The sequence below is a fragment of the Canis aureus genome, chromosome 37 (assembly GCF_053574225.1).
Source record: "Canis aureus isolate CA01 chromosome 37, VMU_Caureus_v.1.0, whole genome shotgun sequence".
NCBI lineage: Eukaryota > Metazoa > Chordata > Mammalia > Carnivora > Canidae > Canis > Canis aureus.
Window position 1 is genome coordinate 20,002,085 of NC_135647.1, and position 27,698 is coordinate 20,029,782.

At 42.6% G+C, this 27,698-nt stretch overlaps 1 protein-coding gene across 1 annotated transcript in view; it reads right to left on the reverse strand.

Moving 5' to 3' along the window:
* LY86 (lymphocyte antigen 86) overlaps positions 1–27,698 on the reverse strand; it is a 59,027-nt gene that overhangs the window by 18,681 nt on the left and 12,648 nt on the right. The window contains exons 2-3 of the mRNA XM_077885792.1: positions 8,278–8,364; positions 6,441–6,569 (exon numbers count right to left, since the gene is read on the reverse strand). Of these exons, the coding sequence (XP_077741918.1) occupies positions 6,441–6,569; positions 8,278–8,364 (216 nt within the window). The remainder of the gene's footprint in view (positions 1–6,440; positions 6,570–8,277; positions 8,365–27,698) is intronic.

Here is a 27,698-nt window from a genome sequence, read left to right on the forward strand (position 1 = left end):
GTCCCTCAAGTCCCCCAGTCCCTGCCTCAAGGTCCCTCAGGTAGGGGAGGAGGCAGAGAGATATGTCATTGCCATGGTTATTGCTTTCTAATGTGCCAGGCATGTTATGCATCTTTTCTTTTTTAGTATTCACTATTACCTAAAAAAGAAGTATGGTTCCTCCTGTTTTATAGATGAAGCAACTGAGAACCAGAGAGATCATGATCCTCCAGAAGGAAGGGCCTTCTGTCCCCAGCCTGTAAATGGCAGCCATGGGAGGGGAGAGGAGACCATCAGTCCTGCTCTCTGACTTTTTCAAACAGTGCTCTTTTCTCCCTGCTATCAGCCTCTCACATCAGTCTTTATGTTAAGTCCCTTTTCATCGCCTCAAATCTCATTTGTTGGCTCTGGCAAAGCACCGTGTAAAGCAAAGTTGTTAACATTTTCCAAAGTAACCTAATCAGAATTTATGCTGAACCCCAGGTGAGTATTTACCACAGGGAAAGCCAGAGTATACCTGCGCTCAGTAATTCTGGTGAAGAGCACTGAATTTTTATTTTCCTTATAGCAGTCATTCTCAAGCCTCAGCATGCAACAGAACCATCTAGAGCAGGGCTGGCAAGCTATGGTCTGTGGGCGAAATACCCCTAGTGCTTGTTTTTCAGCAGCCATGAGCTAAGAATGGCTTTAACATTTTTTAAATGGATAAAAAAAAATCAAAAGAAGAATAATATTTAACAACACAGAAAAATTACATCAAGTTTACATTTCACCGTCCATAAATAAAGTTTTATTGACACAGAGCCATGTCCATTCATTTCCATATTGTCTATAGCTACTTTTGTGCTGCAGAGACTATATGAACATATGACCTGCAAAGCTTAAAATATTTACTACCTTTTACCCTTTACAGAAAAAGTTTGCTGACCTGTGACCCCAAAAGCTAAAAATAGAGTGCTAAGCCCGGACCCTAGAGTTTCTAGTTCAATAAATCTGGGTGGTGACCAAAAATGTGCATTTCTGATAATTCCCTAGATGATGTTAATGTTGCGGGTCTAGGGAACACACTTTGGGAACCACCACCTTGTAAAATGACTGGTTGTGCCCAAAATGATTATTTGATTCCTATAATTTTGTTGTGCCTTTAAAATCCTTGTTTCCAATTCTAGTGGAGGGCTGTAATGAGTCATTCTTCTCCAGCAGTATTTTCTTGATGTTCAAAGAGGATATATAACAGGTTTAGAGCAAGTTCCTGGAGCTCAGCTTCCTGGAGAGAAACTTAGCTCTATCACTTGCTGGCTTTGCAACCTTGGGTAAGTTTCTTAACCCCTTTGGGACTCAGTTTCCTCATTTTTTAACACAAGGACCATAACAATAGTTTCTATCCCTCACAAGTTTGGTGCAAACAGTAAATTAGTTAATACACATAACATACCTGCAAAGGTCCCTGGCATACATTAAATGCTGTAATAATGCCAGTTGTCATCAAGCCATCCCTACCCAGGGCTAAGGTAGTTCACCTCAACCTCGACAGAGCATTGAAATCACCTGGTTTGGGTCATACCTCTTGAGATTCTGATTTAACTGGTCTGGGGTGTGGGGTGTTAGGATCCTCACAATTATAAAGGGAAATTATAATGGAGCACCACCCAATAAAAATATAATGACAGACACACGTATAATTTTACATTTTTTAGTAGCCATGTTTAAAAAGGTGAAATTAATTTTAATAATACATCAACAATAATGTTTTATTGTTGATAAATAATAAATGATGTAGTAATTCTATCTTTAACATAATACATCTAAAATATTATAATTTCAACATACAACCAATATAACAATGATTGAGATATTTCACTTTCTTTGTTTTCATATTTAGTCTTTGAAGTCAAGTCTGTACTTGATGAGTTATGGCCCATTTCAGTTTAGACTGGCTACATTTCCGTGGCCGGGTCACCACGTGTAGCCACCACAAAGATAAGTGTGGGCTTAACTAAAATGTACAACCAAGATTGAGATCTGCTGGGGTAAGGGCACAGTTGGCCATGGCAGACCTGCCCCAAAGCTATGGAACTTCTGCTGACATTACTCCTCTTTCCTTAGGGGTAGGCATCAGGGGTGGTCATCAGGACATTTGATTTAATACCAGTTTAGTCTTAAAAACTGATGTCAGTTTGAAAGCATCAAGATCAAGTAAAGCAAATGAATCTACATGACCCAAAGTTACCAGAACGAGAACGGCAGTAAGGGAAAAATAACTGAGAAAAAGTAAAACAGTGACCTGTTTGGTTCCTTCTCAATGAACCCACAGCTAGGTAAAAGGGGATGTGGGTATCCCAGAAAAAAATATGGAATGGATATTGAAAGATCCCTTGACATCCTATGCCAGACGTTGACTCAGAATGTTCTAACTCTGAATATCATTGAATATTAAGTAGGTTATGATTTTTTTCAAAAAGAGGAAGAAGAGAATTCATCTTCTCTGTTCCATCCTACAATACTCACTAACATTTAATAGAATAACCTTGTAAATTTATTTACAAAGCAAAAGAGATTTCCAAAAAGATGAGAACAGAGATCTGTAGTTCCACCACTTAGAGATAACCACAATTAGCACCCACGTGAATGCTATTTCAGAATGCTATGGTGCATACACTCACACACATTTTACTAAAAAACATAGTCCAATAGTAAGTATTCTTTCTTTTTTTAAAGATTTTATTTATTTATTCATGAGAGACACAGAGAGAGAGAGAGAGAGAGAGAGAGAGAGAGAGAGAAGCAGGCTCCATGCAGGGAGCCCAATGTGGGACTCGATCCCAGGATTCCAGGATCACACCCTGGGCCAAAGCAGGTGCTAAACCGCTGAGCCACCCAGGGATCCCAGTAAGCACTCTTTCATGTAAGCTTGTTTGTCACTTCACAAAATTTGTGAGTATATTTTCAAGCACTTTAATAATTTCTTACAATATCATTTAAAGGCACAGCATATTGAAACTGTGTTTGGCTCAACAATGATCTGCTTAATCAATGCCCTATAACTGGACACATAGGCTATTGCCCTCAAAATTGCTACTCACACCATAAGTGCTAATGTCAAAAAGAAAATTGCTTGGTCTTTCAATCCAATGGGCTCTTGACTTAGAGCTTGCTCGCAAAGGTGCAGAGGAAAGATCCTCTGCACCTTTGCAAGCAAGAGGACACATTTTATCTACACAGTCTCACTAAGCCTGACCCATTTTGTAGTTTGTCTTGCTTGGAGAACAGCCAGCAGGGTGCAGAGTGCAAGGGAAGGCATAGTAATGCTTTGGAAATGATATCAAACGAACGATATGAAACACCTTCATGCGCCACCTGCAGTAGACACCAAGTTTTCTCACTGCTCTGCTAAGAAGGACCTGCGAACCCCAGAGGGGCTCTGCTTCCTGCCGAATATGTCAACAGCAGCTTGTGCTTGGGTTTGAACTGGCTACAGCTCTCCACTTTCTCCCCCTCTGGGCTTAGAATTAATCACTTCTTTCAATAGAATCATTCCTGCAATGGGTTTATGGGTGGGTTACAAAAAACGCAATAACCCAAGAAGCCTCTCAATTTAAGATGTTGGTTTTTCTGGCTTATATAATTTACATAATTATTTGTTCATGCAGCATTTGTATATCAGTTTTGCAACTGCTTTATACAATATGAAATTTCCTGGCAATTCCCTGAGTGCCGGCTTCTCGGGCTGCCTCGGCAGGTTTTAGCCCTGCAGCAATAAAGCAAATAAATGGCTACAGGGCTGCCTGGCATTCCGATGAGGCAAGCACCAGCCTTTTGAGCAGCTGAATTGAATTGGACATCTCAGTTTGGGGGAACAGTATCTCTTCTGTTTTATTAATTCTATTAAAACTATTCATGGGGGGAAAACCCCAGGTTTTATTAAACTTGGAGAACCAAGATAATTCACTGTTTTCTGGGATTGGATGCACTTGTATCTTTGTAGTATGTAGAAGCATCATTAGAGAGTTGCTTTTAAGGTGAGCTGGTGTACGTGCGTTCATCCATCATATAAAAATCCAATAAAACAATTATTTATTGCATCTTTATTTTGTGCCAGGCTGTGTTTGTCAAGTCTCCAGAAACAGAGAGGAGCAAGAGATATTCCTGCCTTCAAGGAGTTCTCAGTTTAAGGAAGGAGAAACACACACACACACACACATAGTTATGATTCTAACTAAGCAGGAATGTCATGCTCCAGGAACATCCAGAGGGAATGATTCATTTGGCTGAGTCTAGCCTGCTTTTCCAGCCCCACCATATCTGTGTTTGAGAAGACTACCTGGCAGCCGTAAGGAGGCAGGAAAATCAGGTAGGACCCCATTTCTATCATTCAGGAGGGAGCGAGGGAGAACTTGATTCAGGGAATACAAGGAAGTAGGAATGAAGGTTGGCACCATATATGTTCTTTCTTACTAAGCTCATAGCGCTTCCAAGTATACTTGTTTTCACATTTGGGTTCAAGAACACTTATTTTGGGGAAAAATTGGAAAGATAAGCAAGCGATAGACAATAAAACTGTAAATATTGGCTATAGAAAAGGTTAACTAGGGACCAAGTAATGAAGAATTTACCATGCTGAGGAAAGACTTGCACGCACCCAATCCATCAAAAATATTTCTAGTAAGTTCGGAGAGGAAAACTGCCTCATCAGTTTATAGTAGGTTAGCTAGGAGGAAAAAAATGTCCCTGCTTGAAACAAAGTCAGATCACTGGCCAGAAAGAGTTCTTAAATGATGACTTTAAATAAAGTCTTGGCCAAAAGGCACCATTCCTTGTTTCTTCTTCTGTTTATTCATTCCTCAGCCACTAAGATTATGGATCCCAGAGCCAGCTCACCTGGGTTTGAGCCATGGCTCCCTCACCAGCTCTGTGACTTGGCACAATTTGCTAAAACTCTCTGTGCATTAGAGTGTTAATGGTATGGACTCATGAGTTTGGGGTAGAAAGTACATACATAACTTACTGGGTGTGAAACTCTTAAAACAGTGCCTGGCATGAGTGCTTACTGATGTGTGCTGGAGGGCTCAGTACTGAGCACATTTGAAGTCCTTGGCATAAAGACTAAGATGCTCCTACCTCAACCTCAAGAAGCTCATAGTCTACTGGAGATGACAAGTGGGAGTAAATAATTGACGGCTAATATGGAGCGTACTACAATATGGCAATGCACCCCACACTTTGGGGAACAGAGAAGAGGATGAGGAGGGAGGGCTGAGCTGAGGCCTGTCCTCTATGTGTCACAGCAAGGCTCACTCAGTTTCAGGGGACATGAAATTTTTTAAATTCCCTGCTTTCTTTTCCTGCACAAACTTCCTCTGTCTACACCCTTTAGTTGTGGGAAGGGAACCCCAATTCCTTCTAGATCCTTTGTTTAGAAAGCATAATTGGATGATCTCACTCTGCCTTCCTTGAATGAGGAAATAAAGAAGTGGATGTTTCTGGTGTGTGGGGCTAGGGGTGCACTCCCCCTTGGCCACTGGGACAGAGAAGGGTGCCCTGGGAAGGAGGAGGAAAGTGACTTCTGGGAGGACAGTCACAGATCAGACCCGTGAGTTAAATAAGCAGAGCGTCTCAGGGCCTTGGTGAAGATTCTGCAGGAGGACAAGGCACAGGGGTGGTGAGGGAGGTGAGGACCAGTTAGAGTGGGGTTCTTGTGCTCCCTGGGGTGTATGTAGTAGGGGGCACATGGTTAGCAAATTGAAAAAAAGGAGCAGATGATGTCATGGTTTTATGCTTTGTGCTCTGAGTCTAGCTACCAATGTCCTCATCTGTCAATAACTCAAATGGGCAAGACCACAGAAAACATTTAGAAAGTTTCATTTTTTTTTCTTGGGGTCCATTGCTATATCCAGGAGACCCTGTCACTAAAGAGGAGAAACTTGGAGATACTTTGAGTCTCTGTGGATTTGGGGAAGCTGTTGGTTCTTTCTGCTCCTAGCCTCTAAAAAAAAAAAAATTTAACATGGTGCCAACCACAAAGAGTGACATTTTTCTGTTTGTAAAGTGCCTCACGTGCATGTTTCATTTGATTTTCATACTATAGGAGTTAGGTTCTGGGAAATGGGCTTCATGGTTATATTTATTTATTTGTTTATTTAAAAGATTTTATCTATTTATTCATGAGAGACAGAGAAAGAGACAGAGGCAGAGACACAGGCAGAGGGAGAAGCAGGTTCCCTGTGGGGAGACTGATGGGGGACTCGATCCCAGGATCCTGGGGCCACGCCCTGGGCCCAAGGCAGATGCTCCACCTCTGAGCCACCCAGGTGCCCCATTCATGGTTATTTTATATGACACATGCTGATAAGCAAGGTTCAGCTTGTCCAAAGGTGAGAGATGGAACCAGGGCTCCCGCCTCAACTGGAAGCCATTGTTCATTCCTCTCTGGACCTCAACAAGCAGCAAGACAGACAGCTTACCCCCTTTCCTTCTTCCGCAGAAAGAAAACTTGGGTAGATCCTCTTCACAGATGGGATAGGAGAAATTCAGAATGGATGATCCTTTAGTGAAGAGAGCTATGTCAAGAAACAGCTCTTTGATGTCCTCTCCTAAAGGGAAGGAAAAGATCAGCTTCACTATCAGGGTGGATTTTGCCTCATATCAAAGCACTGAACATTTATAGAGGCCTGAGCCAAATGGCCTTTGATTTCCAGAAACCTGACTTGTATGGGGACAGTTTTCTTCCCTTCCCTTCCCTTCCCTTCCCTTCCCTTCCCTTCCCTTCCCTTCCCTTCCTTTCCTTTCCTTTCCTTTCCTTTCTTTTTTTCTTTTCTCCTTTCTCTTTCTTTCTTTCTTTCTTTCTTTCTTTCTTTCTTTCTTTCTTTCTTTCTTTTCTTTTTCTTCTTCTTCTTTCTTTCTTTCTTTCTCTCTTTTCTTTCTCTTTCTTTCTTTCTTTCTTTCTTTCTTTCTTTCTTTCTTTCTTTCTTTCTTTCTTCTTTCTTTCTTCTTTCTTTCTCTTTCCCTTCTTTTTTCTTTCTTTCTTTCTTTCTTTCTTTCTTTCTTTCTTTCTTTCTTTCTTTCTTTCTTTCTTTCTTTTTCTTTCTTTCCCTTGTTTTCTTTCTCTTCTATCCCTCCTTTGTTTCTTCATTCCTTCTTTCTACCCACTCTCTCCTCCTCCTCCTCCTCCTCCTCCTCCTTCTTTCTTCTTTTTCTTCTTTCTTCTTTCTTCTTGGTAACACAGCACTTAGGCAGTGCTACAGAGGATAATGGCAACAGCTCTAGGGATGAATGTAGCCCTTTTAATGAACTTTATCTGTTTGGAGCAAGGTAGATACTCTGCTGTGCTCCGCTGCCCTGACTCTCTTGCCCCTCGAGGTGATGGCTACAGTCTGGGTTCTACAGCTTCTTGGCTGCATAGTATTGCATGCTTCCCCTGAGAGGGTGGGGTGGGGTCACCCACCCACAATTGCTAGGTGTTGTATCATATTACACAGGAAGCTTTAGGGTGCTCTGCCTTTTTCTCTATTCCTCCTTTTCATGTTCCACTTCCTCCTTTTTTCATTCCCCTTTTACTCAACTCCTGCTGTAGAATCCAGATATTGGGCAAGGTTCTGAAAATACGAAGATGCATGAGAGTTTTTTTGTCCCCAGCAGTATTCTCTCCCTTTCTCTGGAATGATTCCACACGCTAAGTCTATTAAATCCTTCTGTTCTGGTTTCGATAAAACTGCTTCAGAAGGGAGATACTCTAGTAGCTATAGCAATATAATGACTGACTGTAAAAGCATGGCCAAATAAAAATAAACAATCAGCATCCTACCTCATTGATTGGGGTGGAGGGAGAAGATATTACATATCTTTGCCTTTGTCAAAGGTTTAAGAACTTACATCAGCTATTTGGGAAATGATATAAAGCAAATGATAAGCCAAGCTACTCGTGGTAGACTTGTTTGTTGCTGAGATAACAAAGCAAAAGCTCTCTCCCACAGTGATATCAATATTTAGGCTTGCCATATTATCTCTTTTTGTTGTTGGATATACTGATTCTAGGTGCTGATATCATTCAAAAGAATGCTTAGAGTGTTTTTAGTATAAGAGCACAGCATTCAGTGAGAGTTCCATTGTATCCAGATGTCACCAAGAGAGAAGTAAAAATGAAGATGGAAATAGAGTTGCTTCCACAGAGTGGTGGGGACAGTGGCCTAGCCAGCCACCTAGCCAGCTACTGCAGTTAATGTAGCTAATGTAAGTATTTGGGGATGTGGACCAGGAAGAAATTATGTAATGTTTTATTTCATGTCAGTACTCTTTACTTACTTAGGATCATTCCAAATCTAATGTTGAGTTTTGGCTTTAAATGTTTAGAACACTGGTCAGCGGAAAAGCCAAAATCTTGTAACGGATCTGCCAAGAAGAACACAACAGATTAGGTGTGAGTACATTGTATGCTCTGGAAACTTCCATTAAAAATTCATACCAACGATATCATTTTTTTCTACGTGAATCACTAAAATTGATTCAAAAACTTATTGACCAGCACTTTTTTTTTTTTGCATAAATTCATGATGCCATCAAGATTCCTTCCAAGTCTCTCCAAAGTCAGTGTTGGTCAAGGCTACGTTCTAATGGCAGGTTCTCGATCTGAAATGAGCACAGCATCTTGATGGGTGGGCTACACCATTACTTAACATTTTTATCATTGCTTGAATTATTTCAGTTCCTGAACTTTTGGCCCTAACATTGCTTATTGATTATTCAAAACATTTCACAAATATTTATTATCATAATTAAAACAGGGAAATACATGCAGATTTTCATAGTTAAGACTTGCCTTTATAATTTCATCCCATCCCATCTCAGCCAATGTAATATTTTTCCCCCAAATATTCCATTATATGCTAGGTATTGTGCTAGATATGATAAGGACTGCAACGTAATGCCTTTTACACATACCTTCTGCTCATTCAGAAAGCTTTGGTGACTCATCTATGCCTCAGAATACAGTCAGGAAATGTCCTACTGATGACCCCACGTTCCATCCTCCACATCATGAATCCATCCTCCATGTTTTGAGGTCAGGTAATCAACCACAAAATTCCCACCATGGTTACTTGCTCATGCACTTTCTTTAACGTGCAATGGTCTTATCCTTTTGGCTGTGGACTAAATATTAAGTAAGGTTTTGCTCATTCCCATCTTTTTTTTTTTGTGAGGGTTTCGCTGATTACCCCTCGCATAGTTTCTGGCTTCCTGAATTATTATTATTTTTAAAAGATTTTATTTATTTACTTATTAGAGAGAGACAGAGAGTGAGCATGAGTGGGGATGGGGCAGAGGGAGAAGTAGACTCCTGGCCAAGCAGGGAGCCAGACTCTGGGACCCCATCCTGGGACTCTGGGATCATGACCTGATCCAAAGGCAGATGCTTAACTGACTGAGCCACCTGGGCACCAGGGCTTCTCTGAAATATTAAAAGAATTACGTCTGAAATATTTTTTCAAAGCAAATAAACACGTATTACTTTGTACTCTGCTCTTAGACTCATCCTATAACACTTAATCTAAACACGAAACTCCTGAAAGGCAGGAGCTGGGTTTTTGTTTAGTTTGTTTTGGTCTCTATTTCATTTTCCTTTATGTTTCCCACTGGCCCTGAGAGAGAACTGATATTTAACTGTGCGGCCTTGTCACCAGGCTGTGCGCTTTGTAAGACTTTCCTGCTTAATCCCCCAAACTCCCTAGTGTGTAGCGCAGAGCCCTGCAGTCGGACACACAGAAAGCACCCCATTCATGTAGGTAAGGAATGGATGAATGGGTCGTGGGTTAAGCCATTGTCCCTCAGCCTCTAATCCAGCCTCCAAAGTCTGCTGTGTCAGCAGGGGCTCTCCGCAATCACGTTTCTCCTTTGCCATCTGCCAGCAGAGGTGCCAGTGGGAGACTGAAACTGAGCAGGGAAGAGAACCTGCTCCTCCTTGCATGCTTGCTGGTCCTTGAGAGTGTCACCTGGAGATGGCCTGTCACCCTGGCAGTGGCAGTTGGTTCCAGTGTCCAGCTTTCTTCTGCACCTTCCCAGAATCAGCCGAGGCTAAGCTGTGTGGGCTCCTAAGCTTCTGTTACGACAGTTTCTGCCACAGACGCTGTCTTCCTCTCCCCTGCAGTCTGTGCCTCGCTCCACAAGGCCCTCCTTTGAAGCCTCCAGGGTCTGAGAAGTCCAACCTCTGCCCTCTGCTCTCCTAACCCTGAGTGTGGTCGCAGCTTCCTCGCTGTCCAGTTAGAATAACTGACAAGGTCTGCATTTTCCCCGTGGGACCCAGACTGCTACAACCAATGACAATCTTGAGAGATAGCTATGGTTTTCCTCCTTTCACAGATGGGAAAATATAGACTCCAAGAGGTTAAATTAACTTCTCCGGGTCCCAGAACTATAAGGTGGTAGAGTCAAGATTCGAACCCAGACTTACCAACAGACCAAAAATTAACCGCCCAGGATTGTGCAGAAGTATTCACAAAGTTGAGCCTCAAAGCTGTATGTTAGTGATTTAATTTGTAAGATGGCCTGGAATATTTTGTGCGCGGGCATATGGCATGTGATAATTCTGTTTCATAACTGGTTTTAATTTCAGCTTAGCTATGAGCTCACATTTGTCAATGATGGTGTTCCAGACAGTTTTATCATCCACATTGCTGACCTGGAAGATATGTAATTGTCTGTGGTATCTGCCGTGGAAATGATCACTAGCCTATTTTGCCTTGCAAATCTAATCTAAGGTGTGCTTTTGTTTGATCAAACCCTCTTGGATCTGGCTGTTAATTTTCCTGGGGAAAGGCCATTTTCTCGTATGCTCATTTTACTTCTTCATAAGCGCTTCTGTGCGGTCCCGGGCTTCTTTCAGCTTGGGAAATGGGAACGGGAGGTTTGGAGACAATGGTCCCTGCGACGTATCTGGCACTCAGTATTTAAAAAGTGAGGCCAACTAGACAGACATTCAGGAAAGTGCATCCTCAGAATTCTGAATCGATTCAGATTGCTGTCTGAGGAAAGATAGGGGAGGCTACATATGTATCCCTTAGCTGATTAGCAGTTACAGTATCACACTGCATGTTTATCCATATTTTAAACGTGTAGATAGAAAGCATAAACTAAGGGCAGGAGAAGGAAATAAAACATCTCCTCGGTACTGGGAAAATATTCTTAGGAGAATAATCTTAATAGGGAATAAAGTCACGGAGAAAGCAGTAGGTTGCTTCTCTCTGAGGATATGTGTGTGTAATAAAAGCATTAAGGCAGATTGCTTCAAAGGGCTTCGGGGCTTGGTGATCTTTCCTAGCAGTTATTTTTATTCCATATTTGAGATCAGATTTTATATTTGGGACTGAATATGCAGTATGTTGTTGTTCCTCCCGTCCCCCAGTCCCATCCTCACAGAGGCATGTCCTTCCCAGTGTGAATACGCATTTCCACTCTGGCTCTAAATTGTGTTGTATTTGCCTTATACCTTTGCTATTCCTCTACTAGATGCTGTGAGACAGGCTCCCAGCCTCGGGGCCTAGCACAATGCCTGAAGGTTATGCTAAGTTCCAAGTGACTGTTTGTGGAATCAATAATAAAGGTTACATATGTAGTAAATTGTAGAGAAAATTGTAGAGAACGTTAAGGCAGGTTTTCTCAACCTTGGCACTTATGGACATTTAGCAGATAATTCTCTTTTTTGTGGGGGTTGGCCTATGCATTGCAGGACGTTAGCAGCATCATTGGCCTCCCCCCCCCCAAATACCATCAGGCCACCCCTTCTTCCCCCACAATCCAGTTGTGACAACCAAAGAAGTCTCCAGATGTCGCCAAATACCCCCCGGGGACCAACCCCGCCTCTGGTGGAGAGCCGCCGCTTTCAAGACTTGCTCAATCACCAGACAAGTGCCTCAGACTCCTGTACCAAAATAAAAGATGATGGGTTGCATTTTTAAGTAGTCCTTCTTATGTAATATGAGAACTGCTGGAGGGGGGATGAGTGGGGGGACTCCCTTGGACACTTGCCACAAGTAATTTTTAATACATATAAATTGGATTATCTGAACTTGGATCTTCTGAAGAAATGAAATTGGAAAGTTAATGAGAGTTGGTGTTCCCGGGCTGTGAGGGCAGAGATAAATGTTTCCTCTAGACACTTCATTGTCGAGCAGCAAATGAGCTGAGGAAAGAAGATAAAGCTTCATCGTGCAATATACAATCTTTTCATTTTAAACATTTTTTCCTTAGCCTCTGTGCTATAACCTCCTTCTATTTGTTCTGTCAACATGCATTATGGCTTCTGACCAAGGGAGGGTAGTGATTGCAGTGGGTGAGCCCAGCAAGCTCCCAAACTGCCCCCACAGTCCCTTGCCTCTGGGACACGTGTGTGTGGAGGGCAGGCTCCCCTAAACAGCTGAGAGCAAATCATGCTAGGGGTGAGGAAGAGGATCCAGGGGAGCAGCCAGCTGCATCTGCCTTGCAGTATCAAGGGCAGTGACAGTCCAGTGCATCCTGGAGCCATTTCCTTGCTCATTCATAGGATGGAATAGACTTAGATGAACAGGTGGGGCTAAGTGTGGGCAGCGTCTTAATGAATCTCAGCTCCAGAGCAATGTTTGTGCATTAAGCTCTGTTGGTGGGCTGTGCTCTCCTGGTCTGGGCTGGAACTGGGCAGTTGTCCAGGGGAGGGCAAACTTGTCTTGGTAGTTTCTAGCCAGTTGCGGGCCTCAACTGGAACCAGGGAATAGAATGCCAAACCCAATAGCACAGGCTCTGGATATGTAATTCCTCATTGAAGGGACACAAGCTTGATGGGTTTTGCCAGGTCGAGGGGTGCCCTCTGCTTGGTTCCCTGTTAGTGTGTTTTCAGGACTGGGTTGCTAAATCCTGGAGTCCATGGGCATCACCTGGCAGGCACCCTGCAGCCTGTTTGCTGGGTGGTTTGAGGGTTACCAGAGGGGCCAACTCTCATGCTACTATTTTTGTATCTCATGGGTCTGCTTCGGTTTTTTTTTTTAACTTTATATTTTGAATAATTCTATTCTCACAGGAAGTTCAAAAAGATACAGAGAGGATTCACTTAGCCTTCACTTTGCTTTCCCACATTGTAACATCTCAGGTATAATATAGTACAATATCAAAACCAGGACATCAACATTGGTCCAGTGAACAGAGCTTATTCAGACTGTACCAGGTTTTATGTACGTGTGTGTGTGTGTGTGTGTGTGTGCATGGGTGCATGTGCATGCCTTTATAGTTTGATTGCTTAGATTTTACAAACTGTGGGACATCTGCGTGGATGAGCAGTTGAGCCCTGCCTTCAGCCCAGGGCGTGATGGGTCGAGTCCCATGTTGGGCTCCCTGCATGGAGCCTGCTTCTCCTCTGCCTATGTCTCTGCCTATCTCTCTCTGTGTCTCTCATGAATTAATTAATAAAATCTTAAAAAAAAAGATTTTACAAACTGTTGCAAAATGGGTGAAGCACTGGTTTTCCTGCTCTTACAGCGGTGCTGCCCTGAAACAGAGCTGACATTCCTCAAGCCTCACCTCCACTAGCCATGTCTCTGCCAAGCCCATTCCTAGGTTTCCCCATGTACTTTCTGCTGCATGAAGGCAATGTTTCTCTCTCTGTCTCTCTTCCTCTCTCTCCCTTGAGTGACTGTGGGTGGGTGTGGGCTGACATGTGTAAAATCTGCAGGCAGGCCAGCATGCTAGAAACTCACGTTGCATTTCTGTGGTGCGGTCTTGTAACTGAATTGCTTCCTCTGGAAACTTCAGTATGTTCTCTTAAGGCCTTCAACTGATTGGATGCGTCCCACCACATTATGAAGGATAACCAGCTTTAATCAAAGTAAATATTAATCACATCCAGGTAATACCTTCATCACAACATCTTGACCAAGCAGATGGGCACCAGAGCCTAGCCAATTAATGCAAAGTATTCATCATCACAGGGCGCCTTTTGTGTTGTGTTGCTGGAATGAATCCTCAATAGTCCTTCCAATTCACTGTTCGCAATCCTCAATGCTCTTATATGGTCTGTAGTTAACTTGGGAATCAAATTTCTCTGAGTGGTTCCATATGTTTCTGGGATGAATATACGCCCCGTACCAGTAGCAGGCATTATGCTGAATGCCTGGAATACAGAGATTTGAAGATGCCATCTGAGTTTTCAGGAGCATACGAGTAGGGATGTCCTGACCCATGGAATCACAAAGAATGAGCAGGTGACTGTACTTGGGAGCCATTGATGATTGTAGAGGGAGAGGATGGCATGATTTGATCTGTGTTTTCCTTACCTGCAATAATCTCTCTCCCTTCTGTTAACCCTGACCTCTTTGGGAAATAATAGCCTCATTCCAAAAGCTCCTTTCTTTTTGTTCCTATGAATTTATGATCTATGTCAATTATTTAGCATGTAACATGGACTACATTGTGTAGTTACTCAATGCTTTATATGATAATGCCTTGCTTCCTCATCCAGTGTGAGGTCCTCAAGGGCAGGACCGCTCTATTATATATTATTGTATCATAGTCTATTCTCTTATAGTTTGACTACTCCTCCCCTTTCTGTCATATCTAACATGTGGCCTCCAATGGCAGGTGCTAACTCAGTGTTTGCTGGATAAATGGCTCTTGCTTTTATTTTCTACTTTCTGAAAACATGTTTACCTCTATCTGCAGTGTAAAAATCAATTTGGCCAATTTTCAGTAAATGTCTTGGGAGAGGTTAAGACCTCACATAGGAAACCTTTGATTGCCTTTTCTTTTGGTCTCCTGTATCTTCACTATCCAGTTCAACTGACCCCACCCAGGATTCCAGCTCGGGTTCCCTCACCTGTCCTTTCCCTGGTATCTCATGGCAGCCTATGTGTAGCTCCATCATTGCAAGTGTGGCAATAGTCACTAGTTTGCAACCTAGTAGATTGCACTAGGGTACAAGCTGTGAGTGGTCAGGAACTATGCTGTGCTTATTCATCATCAGATAACCAGCATCTAGTCTAATGGGCATGACAACTATCCAACTAGATGGTTGGATACATAGATGGAAAGGAGAGAAAGATAGTTTGATGTTAGGAGAAGAAAAGTTGAGCTTTTACTTCCAGCTTTGGTGGGAACCAGCAATTACTGAGTAAATCTGAGTTGTGAGGCCAGTGGTATCAATCTCTCTCTCTCTCCCTATATCTGGGAGGTTCGCTTGGGAGGTCATCACAATAATGGGAATTTTGCTGTGGCACTTAGGATGGAGTTTTTGAGTGTAGTCGAAAATCTAGGCCCAGGCCAAATAGCAACAGATGTTCCTCTGTCATCTTTTTAAATTCTTTTCTCAAAAAAACCAAAATAACAAACCGACCTTGTTTTTGACTTCTTCGCTTATTAGATGATTACCAATTCTGCAAGTTTGTATTCTGCTTACTATACAGGCTTACCTGTACATGGATCTGGGAGTTCCTTTTCTTACACAGCCATATTTTGATTGGGGTGTTTTAATTGGCTTATGTGATTTGTAGGACAACTTTCAAGGGGTCACTGGGGATCCCTAAAAAGAGGATGGTGTGTAAGGCTTCATGTGTAAGAGAGATGCTTTTGTTGGAAACTCATTACCATGGCAACATAAAATTAACTTTCCTCCTCTCTGTCCTTGATGCCACCATGGTGCCTTCCTTCTACCCCTTCCCTCAGACTCCTTCCTTGCCTTTGATGATAAAGAAGTGACTTACAATGTGGTAAATGTATTCTGGCTATGTTGCTCTGTTATTTCCTGGTTTCTGCCTTTCAAATCTTGTTACTAGAGGACAGCACAGGGAGGCCCCCATGTCAGGACATTATTTCAAATAATAGCAGGTCCACCCTGTTCCAGCGCCTTTGGTGGCATTTCCTTGGGAATTGATCCACACGCCAAGGTCAGATACATGATCTGGTTTCTTGTTTTATCTTGGATATGCAGATGGTGTATTCAAACTGCTTAAACATGGCTCTTGATATGGAACATAACAAAAATGGAATGAGCATCATCATCATGGGACATCGACTGTAATATAAGAAGCCAAGAACTGCAACACTCTGCAGCTGCCTGGGAACCTTAATGATTATGTTCTTGAGTGAGAAGATGTGTTTGTGTTGCCAAATTTAAAGCTCTGGGTCCCTTACTTAGGTGCTTCTGTGAAACTCACATGGAAATTCATTATTGACGGAAAAGGGGTGTGAACCTGCACTGCCGCCTTGATGTCTGAATCACACTCCCCTGGAATAGCCTGAGGTTGGCTTCCGTCACAGTAGGAGGCAATGGTTTTTGAGCCATAATAGAAATCTTACCCCATAAAGAGATAAATGGTAATGAAGATGAACTTAGATCCAAAAGACCTGGACCAATGTCTCACACACATACAAAAATAATTTGGAGCTGTTCTGCTTGAACTTCTGCATCTTAGGGATAGATCAACAATGAACCCTAAATACACAGTTTTGCTGTGTGCTATGCATGGCATCCCATAGTGTAGTATCTTAACCTGAAGATGAGAGGAACTTGAATCTGTCTCCTAGCTGACAGAGAGTGCATCTTAGTGGCTTGAGAATGGGAATTCATTCTTAGCTTCTTATTCATTTTATTGTGTACCTGTCATACGGCAGGAAGAGGGCCTGATCTTGAGGATAAAAAGCAAATCAGAAAATGCTTCTGCTCTCATCTGAATGATAACACTTCCAGCATCTAATTATAATACTACAAGACCAAATAGCCTCAATAAAAGATACATGTATACTCTAAATCTCTTACTCTACAGTCAATGCATGGTCATCATTTTGTGGTCTTCTGTGTGCAAACCACATCTCCTATGGACACACTCCATACTACCTGGCCTGGTCCCTCTTCATTTAAAACTCAGGCTTACTGGTAGTGTTGCCATTCATTCTTTCAATAGTATTTATTAGCTGTTTAATATGTGCTGGACACTGTTAGCTGCTATGGGACTAGGGTGGAGCAGGAAGCTTTTGACCTGGTCAGTTTACCCAGTGCCCTACTATTGTTGAATAGTGACCAAATTGCCAGGGCTTCCCCAAGTCTAGAAGTATCTAAAGAACTTGCCTGTTCTATTTGGTATGGGTAATTATTTAACTTTCTGTTACTAATGTGGAGTCAACCCATATGGGATAGAAAGGTAGAAAAAAATAGATTGTTTCCTTTCTTCTTCTTTTTTTTTAATGGAAAATTAGACTTCAGAGCATGCATCTCCACTATACTGCAAGGGTGGGGATTTGCATTTCACTACAGGTAAACCTCTTCCCAGGGAAGGAGCCCACAGAAGGCTTCACACTCCTTAGTTTAGGAAGTTGGGAACCATGGCAGTGTTCGGTAACACTGAGACACAAGCAGGATACACCTCATATTTCATTTCTGCATTTCCTGCAAATCTGTTTTCTGACATGAAACAAGAACCAGGCCATGATGTACAGGTGGTTTATCAGGTTGTCTGTGGCTATGAAGAGCTATGAAACTCTGGGATTGTTTTTTAAATGCTGGGCACATTGGAGAGGAATTTACTCCTGCTTCTGGAAGTCATGATCTAGGTATGGCTTAAAATAAAAAGCTGAGGAGTTTGTCCCTGGTGTCTGGTGCTGTGGAATATGAAGTATTAGTGAGTAGTGGCTCACTGACTGGCTGAGAGGTGACATCTGACATCAGCCCTGTCTTTGTTCATTTATAGAACTTGATTTGAACCCAAAGTATCAGGAGGTTCTAAGATATATATGAATCATTGACTCTGTCTCCTGTCTTGTGGATGACCAGGACTTCAGGTATTAATATCCCCATTTTGTGATTGAAGAGGCTGAGAGGGAGGGCAGCAAAGTGACTGAGTCTCCAGACTCAGCCTGCTGTGGCTCCGTCCTGACACTGTGTGAGAGATAAATACACAGCGAGGAAGGTCAACTACTAAAAGAAGGAAAGAGAGCTTTGGACAGAGGCAAAATGAGTGCAAACGCATGCACCAAGACCCTGCTCCTCTTATGTCTCAGGTCGATAGCAAGGGGGGACAAACTCTTCAGCTTTGCAGGGCTTGCTGGGTAGGCTCACTTGCAAGGATTGCTTGCTAGGATTGCCTAGGTCACTATTAATCGGCAAAGAGGCGGCTGTTTCCCAACCTAAAGGACACTGGTAAAGCACAGATGACAAAGCAGGGCGTTAGAAGGTTTTTGTAGGAATTAAGAAACACAATTCATGAAGCATCTAGACCAGCGGTAGCTACATGGTAGATATTCAATCATTGGAGGGGAAAAAAGGTGGATTCTGTTAGGAGGGCAATGTTGACTATACTTTTTGTGACCATACAAAATGAAACCAACTTCTATTTAAAATTTTCTTTTTCATGTTAAGAGCACTCGAGGTTTAAAATAATTTAGTAAAGTTCAATAGATATTTCTGAAATAAAACCTAGGTGTCAGCTAGGACCTCTCAGCCCTTGAGATATTAATAGGATTGCATTGAACACGGTTAGCCGTTGGGTTCTCAAACTTGCCTGCACATTGGAATCCCCTGAGGAGCTCTGTAAAAATGCCGATGCCTGCTTCCCGCCCTAGACATTCTGGAAACCGCCTGGGCATCACGAGTCTTATATACTCCTCAGGTGATTCTATTGTCCAGCCTCGTTTGAAAACCAATGTCATAAGTCACACCAAGTTTTGTGCTCATTCCCTGAGCTTAGGATCACATGGGTGAGCTTCTTGATTTACAATGTATCACTTCAGGCTGAAAATTTAACCTCTTCATGGATTTCCTAAGAAAATTTCCTAAGAAATTTTACAGATTTTGTGAAAATAGCAGGAGGAGGGTTTCACCATATTCCTGGCTTCCTCTCTACTTCCCTCCCTGTCTTCATCTCTCTAACTTCTTTCTCTAGAGAAACAACAAAATATTTCCCATTATCTCAGTCCTGATGTCTTGGAAGCACAGCAGGCACCCCCGGGCCTCAGCAGCTACCCCAGTGACTTGTAAAGGAATTCTTTCAAGAAAGGCAGGGCTCTGCTCAGTTAGAATTCTTGGAATAGCCCCTAAGAGAATTTTTTCTATTTTAATTCAGGAACATCAACTCAAGGCCAAGCACTAACCGAGGCATGGAAAGGCTTGAGAGTTCAGGGACTAAGAGGATAGAGCTAAAAAGGTGGACATGAGGGCTGTTGGGGGAAGAGGGAGCATAAGGTGGAGGGCACATGAGGGGAAGTGGGAAGCGTGGGTTGGGAGAAGCCTGGCCATCAGGACAGGTGGGCCACCTGCTGGGGCTCAAACCTCTGCACTGGGGTGGGAGCAATCATTCGTGGGTAGGGATCCAAGCGATCCCCAAAATTAAAAAACAAAAACCAGACTGTGATGTGAATTAAAGACTTTCTGGCCTTAATTAAGGAAATGATTAAGAGATCAGCTGTGTCTTTTGTGGCCTAATTGGCATTACTCTCTTCTGCCCTCTGTGTCCATAGAGGTGACCAAGGTTCACGGTCAGCCTCTGAAGCTTTGAATGTCACTCTGAGCAGAGTGTGTCACATTGTGCAGGTTTGGTGTCTCTCCATAAACCTCCGTGACCTTTGGGGGTGGAATGTCAACTCCTCCACTTACATTTTACTGAGCACTTTTTTTCTCCTTAAGAGGCTGCCTGTGTTTCGGGACACAGGCACAAATGCAGGCTACACAGAAAGCACAGCTTTTTCATTTTCAGAAGAGACATAGTATTTAAGTTATAAACTCTCCAGACAATATCTCCATAAGAATTTGAGAACACAACAACACAACCCAAACACACAGTCCCTTTGCTATTTCTGAATTCCCCACTCCGACAACATCGTGTTCATCTGATTGCACTCTGTAATAGGTACTGGATAATTGTTTGTTGAGTGAATAAAAGAATGTTGATACACAATCAGACAGAGGGAAGAAGGGATAGAAGTGATTTTGGAAATGGTTTACCTGCTCCTTTACATCTTCAAGTGTTTTGCTAACACATTTCCCTTTTAATAAGCCTCAATCTCAGTTCATCCTCTCTTAATGTAAGGACATAAAAATCACTTTCCCCCCTTAGTTCTCAGTACTTGAACTGGGGTATAAATATTACTCCAGTGAGACTGTGTTCAGGGCACATACTTGAAGTCAGAGCAGCCTGTAGAACCTGCTAGCAATTGGACTTTTCTTATTTTTGGTGGATGCTCAGAGAACAGAGTTAGACATGCTGCTTCAACAGGGGGACATGAAACCTAATAGTAGTCATCTATTGATCCAATCACAAACATGTTTGGGGTTCCTACCATGGGCCGAGCACTGGGCAAGAAGTGGGGATACAAAGACAAGTTAGTTTAAGGTATAAACCTAACTTTTTAAATTTTATTTTTTTTAAAGATTTTATTGATTTATTCATGAGAGACACAGAGAGAGACAGAGAAAGGTAGAGACACCGGCAGAGGGAGAAGCAGGCTCCATGCAGGGAGCCTGATGAGGGACTCGATTCCGGGACTCCAGGATCACGCCCTGAGCTGAAGGTGGTGCTAAACCACTGAGCCACCCAGGCTGCCCCAAAACCCCCAACTTTTTAGAACACAGAGTATAGAAGGAGAAAGGAAAGGTAAATAGACAATCTCCACACAGCATAGCTAGAAGGTGCAATGAAGAACAAGGAAGGTGTGTGTAATCCAGCATGGGTGGTCAAGGATGGCCATGAAGTGGGGATGATGTCAGAGCTGAGACTCGCTAGCCATAGAATCTGAAGGCGAGTGTCATCAGTGGTCCCCTCTGTAGCTCTGACCACACGAGGTGCTGTTCGAAGCACTATATGTGTGTCAGCTTGAATCCTTGCAAAGGATTCAGAGGCTTATAATCTCCATGTTAGAGTCTAGGGGACTGAGGTGAGGATTCAAGGAAAGTGTCCAGGGTCACACATCTGGAAGGGGCTGGAGTATGATCCCAGGTAGATTATCCGTCTGTGGGTACTCTTTTCCAAGAAACTCGGACTAGAGAGAATGACATATATAGAAACTGAAGTCCCAAAGAGCATGTGATTTCTGGGAACGTCACACCTGCCAGCAAAGCCCTTCGTGTAATCAAGCCTGTTCTGCATTTGTTCCCTGTTCACCTTGAATATTATAAATGCAGCCTGATCCGGGGCACCTGGGTGGCTCTGTCAGTTAAGCATCTGACTTTTGGTTTCCACTCCGGTCATGATCTCGGGGTTGTGGGATAGAGCCCCACATCGGGGTCCTCATTCAGTGGGGAGTCTGCTTGTCTCTCTCCCTCTTCTCCTCTCCCTGTTCTCTCAAATAAATAAATAAATAAATAAATAAATAAATAAATAAATAAAATCTTTAAAAGAAGGTAAATGAAGTCTGTTTAGGTTCTTCGAAGACTTGAGGTCACAGGTGGGTGATGTTTGCACGACGCACACTCTAGATCGTAAAGATCCTAGAGTCACCTCTGGAAGGATCCTGACAAGGCCAGAAAACTTAATTTTCTTTTTTCTACTGTTTAGAATGGTACCAGAAAGATAGACTTCTGTCTTCTTCCCATATCATTCCCAAGACGGAGCCAACCTTAATGAAGCCCACGTTTCTGGGGTTGTTCGGGTTAAGAAGAGTCGCTACTGTTGGGATCCCTGGGTGGCGCAGAGGTTTGGTGCCTGCCTTTGGCCCAGGGCGCGATCCTGGAGACCCGGGATCAAATCCCACGTCGGGCTCCCGGTGCATGGAGCCTGCTTCTCCCTCTGCCTATGTCTCTGCCTCTCTCTCTCTCTCTCTCTCTCTGTGTGACTATCATAAATGAATAAAAATTAAAAAAAAAAAAAGAAGAGTCGCTACTGTCAATCACTGGCCTGTGTCTTGCAGGTAATCTCTGAGTTTTCACCCTTTCTCTGACTTTGCTGGACACTTGCCTGTCATGTGGAACTAAATGACGATGCCATGGATGTCTAGTTTGACACAAAACCGGCTTACCCTTTGCAGCCCTTAAACACCCCCCCCCCCACATGCATACACTCCACAAAAACAAAAATCCCATCTCTGTATCACTTTGGCCTCCTAGGCTAACCGTTGTAGGGGATTCTTTCTAGACATACTAGGAATAACTATTTCTACTTACCTCAGAATTTAAGTCAAGGTGACAGCTAGCCATCAACCCCCCTCACTGAGTTCTCTTTCCTCACCTGGAGAAGGAGTAACTTGGCCCCATTTTCAGCTTCACACTTTCTTCTGGTACCAGCTTCTCAGATGCCCTAGAGGCTGGGGCCATGGAAGCTCAACTGCGGACCCCATGAAAGTGGGATGTGGGGCTTTGGGCTCAAACCTAGAGGCCGGGTCTTTTTTTTTTTTTAACTTTTTATATTGCAATAATGATAGATTTATAAGAAGCTGCAAAGAAGAGTTAGAGAAGTCCCGTGTATCCTTCACCTGCTTCCCCTCACGGTGGCATCTTACACAACTGGATCTCAAAGCCAAGGCGTCAGCACTCGTACAGTCTACAGACCACCCTCAGATGCAACCAGTTATTATAGGTACTCACAAGTGTATCCATGTGCACACATGTGCCTGTGGGATTCTGTGTAATTTTATCGCATGTAATCACCACCACGATCAAGATACAGAGACAGGGCAGCCCGGGGGTGCTCAACGGCTTAGCACCGCCTTCAGCCCAGGGCATGATCCTGGAGTCCTGGGATCGAGTCTCGAATCGGACTTCCCACAGGGAGCCTGCTTCTCCCTCTGCCTGTGTCTCTGCCTCTCTCTGTGTCTCTCATAAATAAATAAATAAAATCTTAAAAAAAAAGATACAAAGGATCTTCCTTATGCTCCCTTTGAAAATTATCCTCCTTCCTACCCCTAGCAACCACTAATCTGTTCTCCATCAATATAATTTTGTCATCTTGAAAATGTTCTATAAATAAATATGTGAGTGTGTATATATTATATATGTATATATATATAATATAAAAGTCTGTAACCTTTTAAGATAGTATTTTTTTCATTCAGCATACTGTCCTTGAGATCATTGAGGCCGTGGTGTGTATCAATAGCTCATTTGTGTTTATTGCGGAGCTGTACTCTGCAGTGTGGATGAACCATGGATTGTCTAACCATTCACCTGCTGAAGGACATTTGGCCAGTTTGGGGCTATTACAAATAAAGGTTTTTATGATCTTTCACATACAGGTTTTATATAGACACAGTTTTCACTTCTTTGGGATAAATAGCCAGGACTGGGATGGCCGTGTAATATGATAAATATTTAGTTTTCTAAGAAACAGACCCACTGTTTTCCAGAGTGGCTGTCCATTTTACATTCTCTCCAGCAATGTAGGCAAGTCCTCTTAAAGAAAGATTCTTGCTAGAAAAGCTTGTTTTTTAGGGTTAAAATCAGAGGAGGAGCTTATAGTCCCACAGGAGGTCAATGATCTCTATACCTCCTCAGCTTTGGAGAGTGTGACAAGACTCCCTCAGTGACAGGACAAGAATGTTCCTAGGAATGGTTCAAATACTAGGAGCCATGAGGTGCACAGGCAGCCATGGTGAATTATTGTTAATGCCTGAATGGGGTGGGTCGGGTTGGATGATTGTGGCAAGGAGCTTCCTTCCTTAGCCAGCAGCCTCCCTTCCCAGTGCTGTACACTCAGGACCCCTGAGGCAGTTTTGGCTCACACTCCATCATATGGAGGTCTGCAGAACAAGTGTTAATTCTTGAGATTTGTTTCCCTAATGCTTTCTGGTATGAGATCAACTTGATAGATTTTTTCATCCCCCTCAGGTACTGCTCTCCCCACACGTGGTAATGAATAGTCCATGCTGCCTCCAATCCCCCATCAGACCCACAAGAGAAAAAAAATCAATTTACACTTTTCCTAGGAAGCAAGCCTATCGACAGAGCTGACGCGTTGTCTTAGGTCTGTCGGGCTGCCGTAACAAACTATCACAGATCGGGTGGCTTAACCAGCAGACATTTATTTCTTACAGTTCTGGAGGCTGGATGTTCAAGACCAAGATGCTGGCTGATGCGGTTTGTGGTGAGGGTCCTCCTCCTGGTTTACGGATGGCCACCTTCTCAGTGTGTGTTGGTGTGGCAGAGAGACAGTGAGCTTGCTCTGGTCTCTTCCTATTATAATGACCCTAGTCCTATCATGGAGCACTCCCCTCACATGACCTCATCCAACCCTAAGCAACTCCCCCCAGGCCCCATCTCCTAATACCATTGCAGTTCAGGGCTTCAGCTTATGAATTTTGAGGAGACGGAAACACTCCATCTATAACATGTGTAAAGACCCTCCTCTTCACTTAGCAGGTTGACAAAGGAGCCACTCAGTGACACTGTCTGCAGATGTGACCACCTTGATTTAGAATGAAGACAATGGTACCCTCATAGAGAAGCATTTGAAGGAAGAAGAAGTGTTCAAGGAGGCTCACCGGCTCCTTCTTCATCAAAGAATAAGAGACACACTGTCTCCAGGATGTGGCATCAACTCTTCCGAAAGATACCATGGAGATTTCCTGAGATTGTAAAGTGGGTCCCGGCATTTCTACCAGAGGGTCTTGTACTGAAATCGGAGAAGCAGAATTCCCCATCCCCTAAACCATCATTTCTTCCTGTATCCCCCACATTGTGAGACAGAGCCAGAATAGGTCTGCTGCACGCCCCAGCTCTGCAATAGAGCTCTCCCTGAGAGGGAGGAGGGAGACGTTTCTATGGGAAACTTCTCATTAGCACTTTGTCGCTTGTGTTACACAGACCACCCTGGGAATAAGACCCCATGGCATGAATAATATAGGACTACAAGCACTTACAGGTCGATGCCAGAAGAGAAGAGAACCAGCTGCCTTTGGCTTGGCAGCCCCTCTGCAGGCACAATAAACCCCCTAAGCAAAGAAAGGGCTCATTTCTCTGCTTCCCAAATCAACACAATCCTATTACTTCCCTCCTGGTTTGAGGATTAAAAATACTTTTGCTAAAAATAAAAAAAAAAAAGAATTATATTGGAAAATAGCAAACTGACAAGAAAGATAAGATGAGAAACCTGACTTCAGATTAATAAATGAGAACAGGGCACCTGCCGCATGCCCACGGCCTTCCTGCCTCCCACCCCCAACACTCAGGTTAAATGTGGCACATGTTGATCACTCACAGCAATGTTTTAAGTAGACCCCTGACTCAGCACTTCACCTTTCTCTTTCACGTCATTGCTGTAACCATTTGGATAGTGTTCAGCCTTTTCTTGCCATCTGCTCTTGTGTTTTCAGAAAATAACATTTGAAAACTGCTATTGTGTGGTAACATTGCTAGGCAGGACTGGTGAACCTAGAGCAATTCCAAATACCTTTGCCTGGGCTTAAACCTGCGAGATGTGGAAAGAAAAGTCCTAAGCTGGGAAACCTTTTCTGACACAAAGAGAAATAAATAATAGGTGCTGCCAACAGCTTGTAATTATAAAAAATTGGAAGCAACCAAAATATTAATCAAAAAGAGAATGGATACAACTGTAGCCTATACAAATAATTATATACTCTGCAGCTGTGAAAATGAATTAACCAAAGCTACACATGCTAGCTATGGTCTGGAATAATGTCATGCATTGGTCCCCAAAGAAATTATTCGGGCAACTCGTTTATTAATTCCAATAATTTTAGATTAGGTTTTTCTGCATGGCCAGTCCTATTGTATGCATATAATAACATTTTTGTTTTTTCCTTTTAGGTCCTTAAATATTTTATATTCCTTGTCTGATGCTGCTGGTTGGGGCCTTCAGTGCAATGCTGAATAGAAGTGGGGATGGTAGGCTTGCTTGTCTCCTTGGTTTTAAAGGAAATGTTTTCAGTGTTTCACCATTAAATGTGATGTTCGCTGTGGGTCTATATTTTAAGGTATGTTTTAGGTCCATGTTTTATTCATTTATTTTAAGTAGCCTCCATGCCCAGCATGGAGTCCAACATGGAGCTTGAACTCAGAACCCTGAGATCCAGACCTGAGCTGAGATCAAGAGTCAGACATTTAACCGACTGAGCCATCCAGGTGCTCTGAGAGAGAAGCTGATTTTTAAAGTTGAGACTAGTATTCCTTTTTTAATTTTTTAAAAAAAAATCAGTTTACCTTAGTCAATTCATATAAAATAGAGTCTTTGATGCATTTATAATTATTTCTCATTTATATTTGAGTTTTCTTTCCTTAATGTCCTGATCTTTCTATGCTCCTTTCCCCCCTTCTTCCCAACATTCCTTTGAATTGATTCAAGTATTTAAGTGTTTTTTTTTCCTTTTCCTAATTTGAAAGTGATATACTATATTGCTTGGTTTTTAAATAGTGACCTTTGAATTTCTAACATGAAAATTTTACTTAATAAAGCTTAAAATGAAACATTACCTTTTTTTTCTTTTTTACTTTTTCTCTTAGCATTCATTCATTCATTCATTCATTCATTATTGTGGTTAAAAAAAGCACATGGCCTTAGATTTATTATATTAATCTTTTTGAAGCATACAGTTCAGTTAAGTCTATTCGCACTGTTGTATAACCAGACGGCAACAGAACTTTTTCATTTTGCAAAAGTAAACATGATTTTAATCTTCTCCCTGAGAAATTCGAGGACAAGGACATTAGAATGCTTTCTGCCCCATCCCCAGCTCCTTCCTTCCTGTGCTATTATTATCCTGGAGTATGTGCTGAATTATTGTTTTGTGGTAGGCAGCCTCCAATGCCACCTCCAGTGGTCTCTGCTCCTAATTCACGCCATTATGTGAGGCTTTCCCCTGAGACTCAACAACTTGCTTCTCAGCAGTAGAGTATGGCGAATGTGTTGGGATGTTGCTTCTGAAATTAGGCTACAAAACAAACAAACAAACAAACAAAAAACCAAAACACCCAACAACACCCACCCCCACCCCCAAATAGAACAAAAAAACACCTTTCTTGTCCTCTCTTACTCTATTGCATAGAGTCTTTGCTCTTTGGGAGCTTGGCGTCATGTTCTGAGCATCCCAAAGAACCGATGCTTCCAGCCAACAGCTACTGTGGACCTGAATCCTGCTAACAACCATGTGAGTGAGCGTGGAGTGACCTTTCTGGGACCTGACTCTAGACACATACTCGTAGGAGTTTGGGAGCAGATCTTCTCTCAGTCAAACCTCGAGGTGGCTGCAGCCCAGACCAACACCTTGTTCAGCCTTTCAAGAGACCCCTATGTCAGGGACACCCAACTAAGCCACACCTGAACCCCTGCAGAGAAAACCCATGAGCTAGTAATGTTTGTTGTTTGAAGCTGCTAAGTGTTAATTTGTTATGCAACAGTGGAAAACAAATACATTCCCTTTGCAAATTGGACATGATCATCATCCTTACATTCATTGCTTATTCAAATTTACTAATTCTTTGCTTGCCATTCCATCTTGCATGTCAGAACTTAACTTCTGAGATATCATTTTATTTCCTTCTGAAGTATCCCTTAGAAAGGTTCTTTACTGAGACTCTTTTGGGGGCAAACTCTAGATTTTGTTTGTTCAAAAAAAGTCTATAATTTAATTTCTAGGCTTATAGTTTCCTGGGTCTTGAAGATAATATATATTTTGACCCCAAACCTATAGGCTCTCTGGTCTGCAGCTACTAATTCTCAGGGAAAAATTATTTCTCCAGAGGCCAGGTAAGTTAAATAAGTTTTCTTGTCTTCTGCTTTTTCCTGAAATTCTTCTTACTCACTTTTTAAAAATTGTGGATATAACTTTTTGAAGGA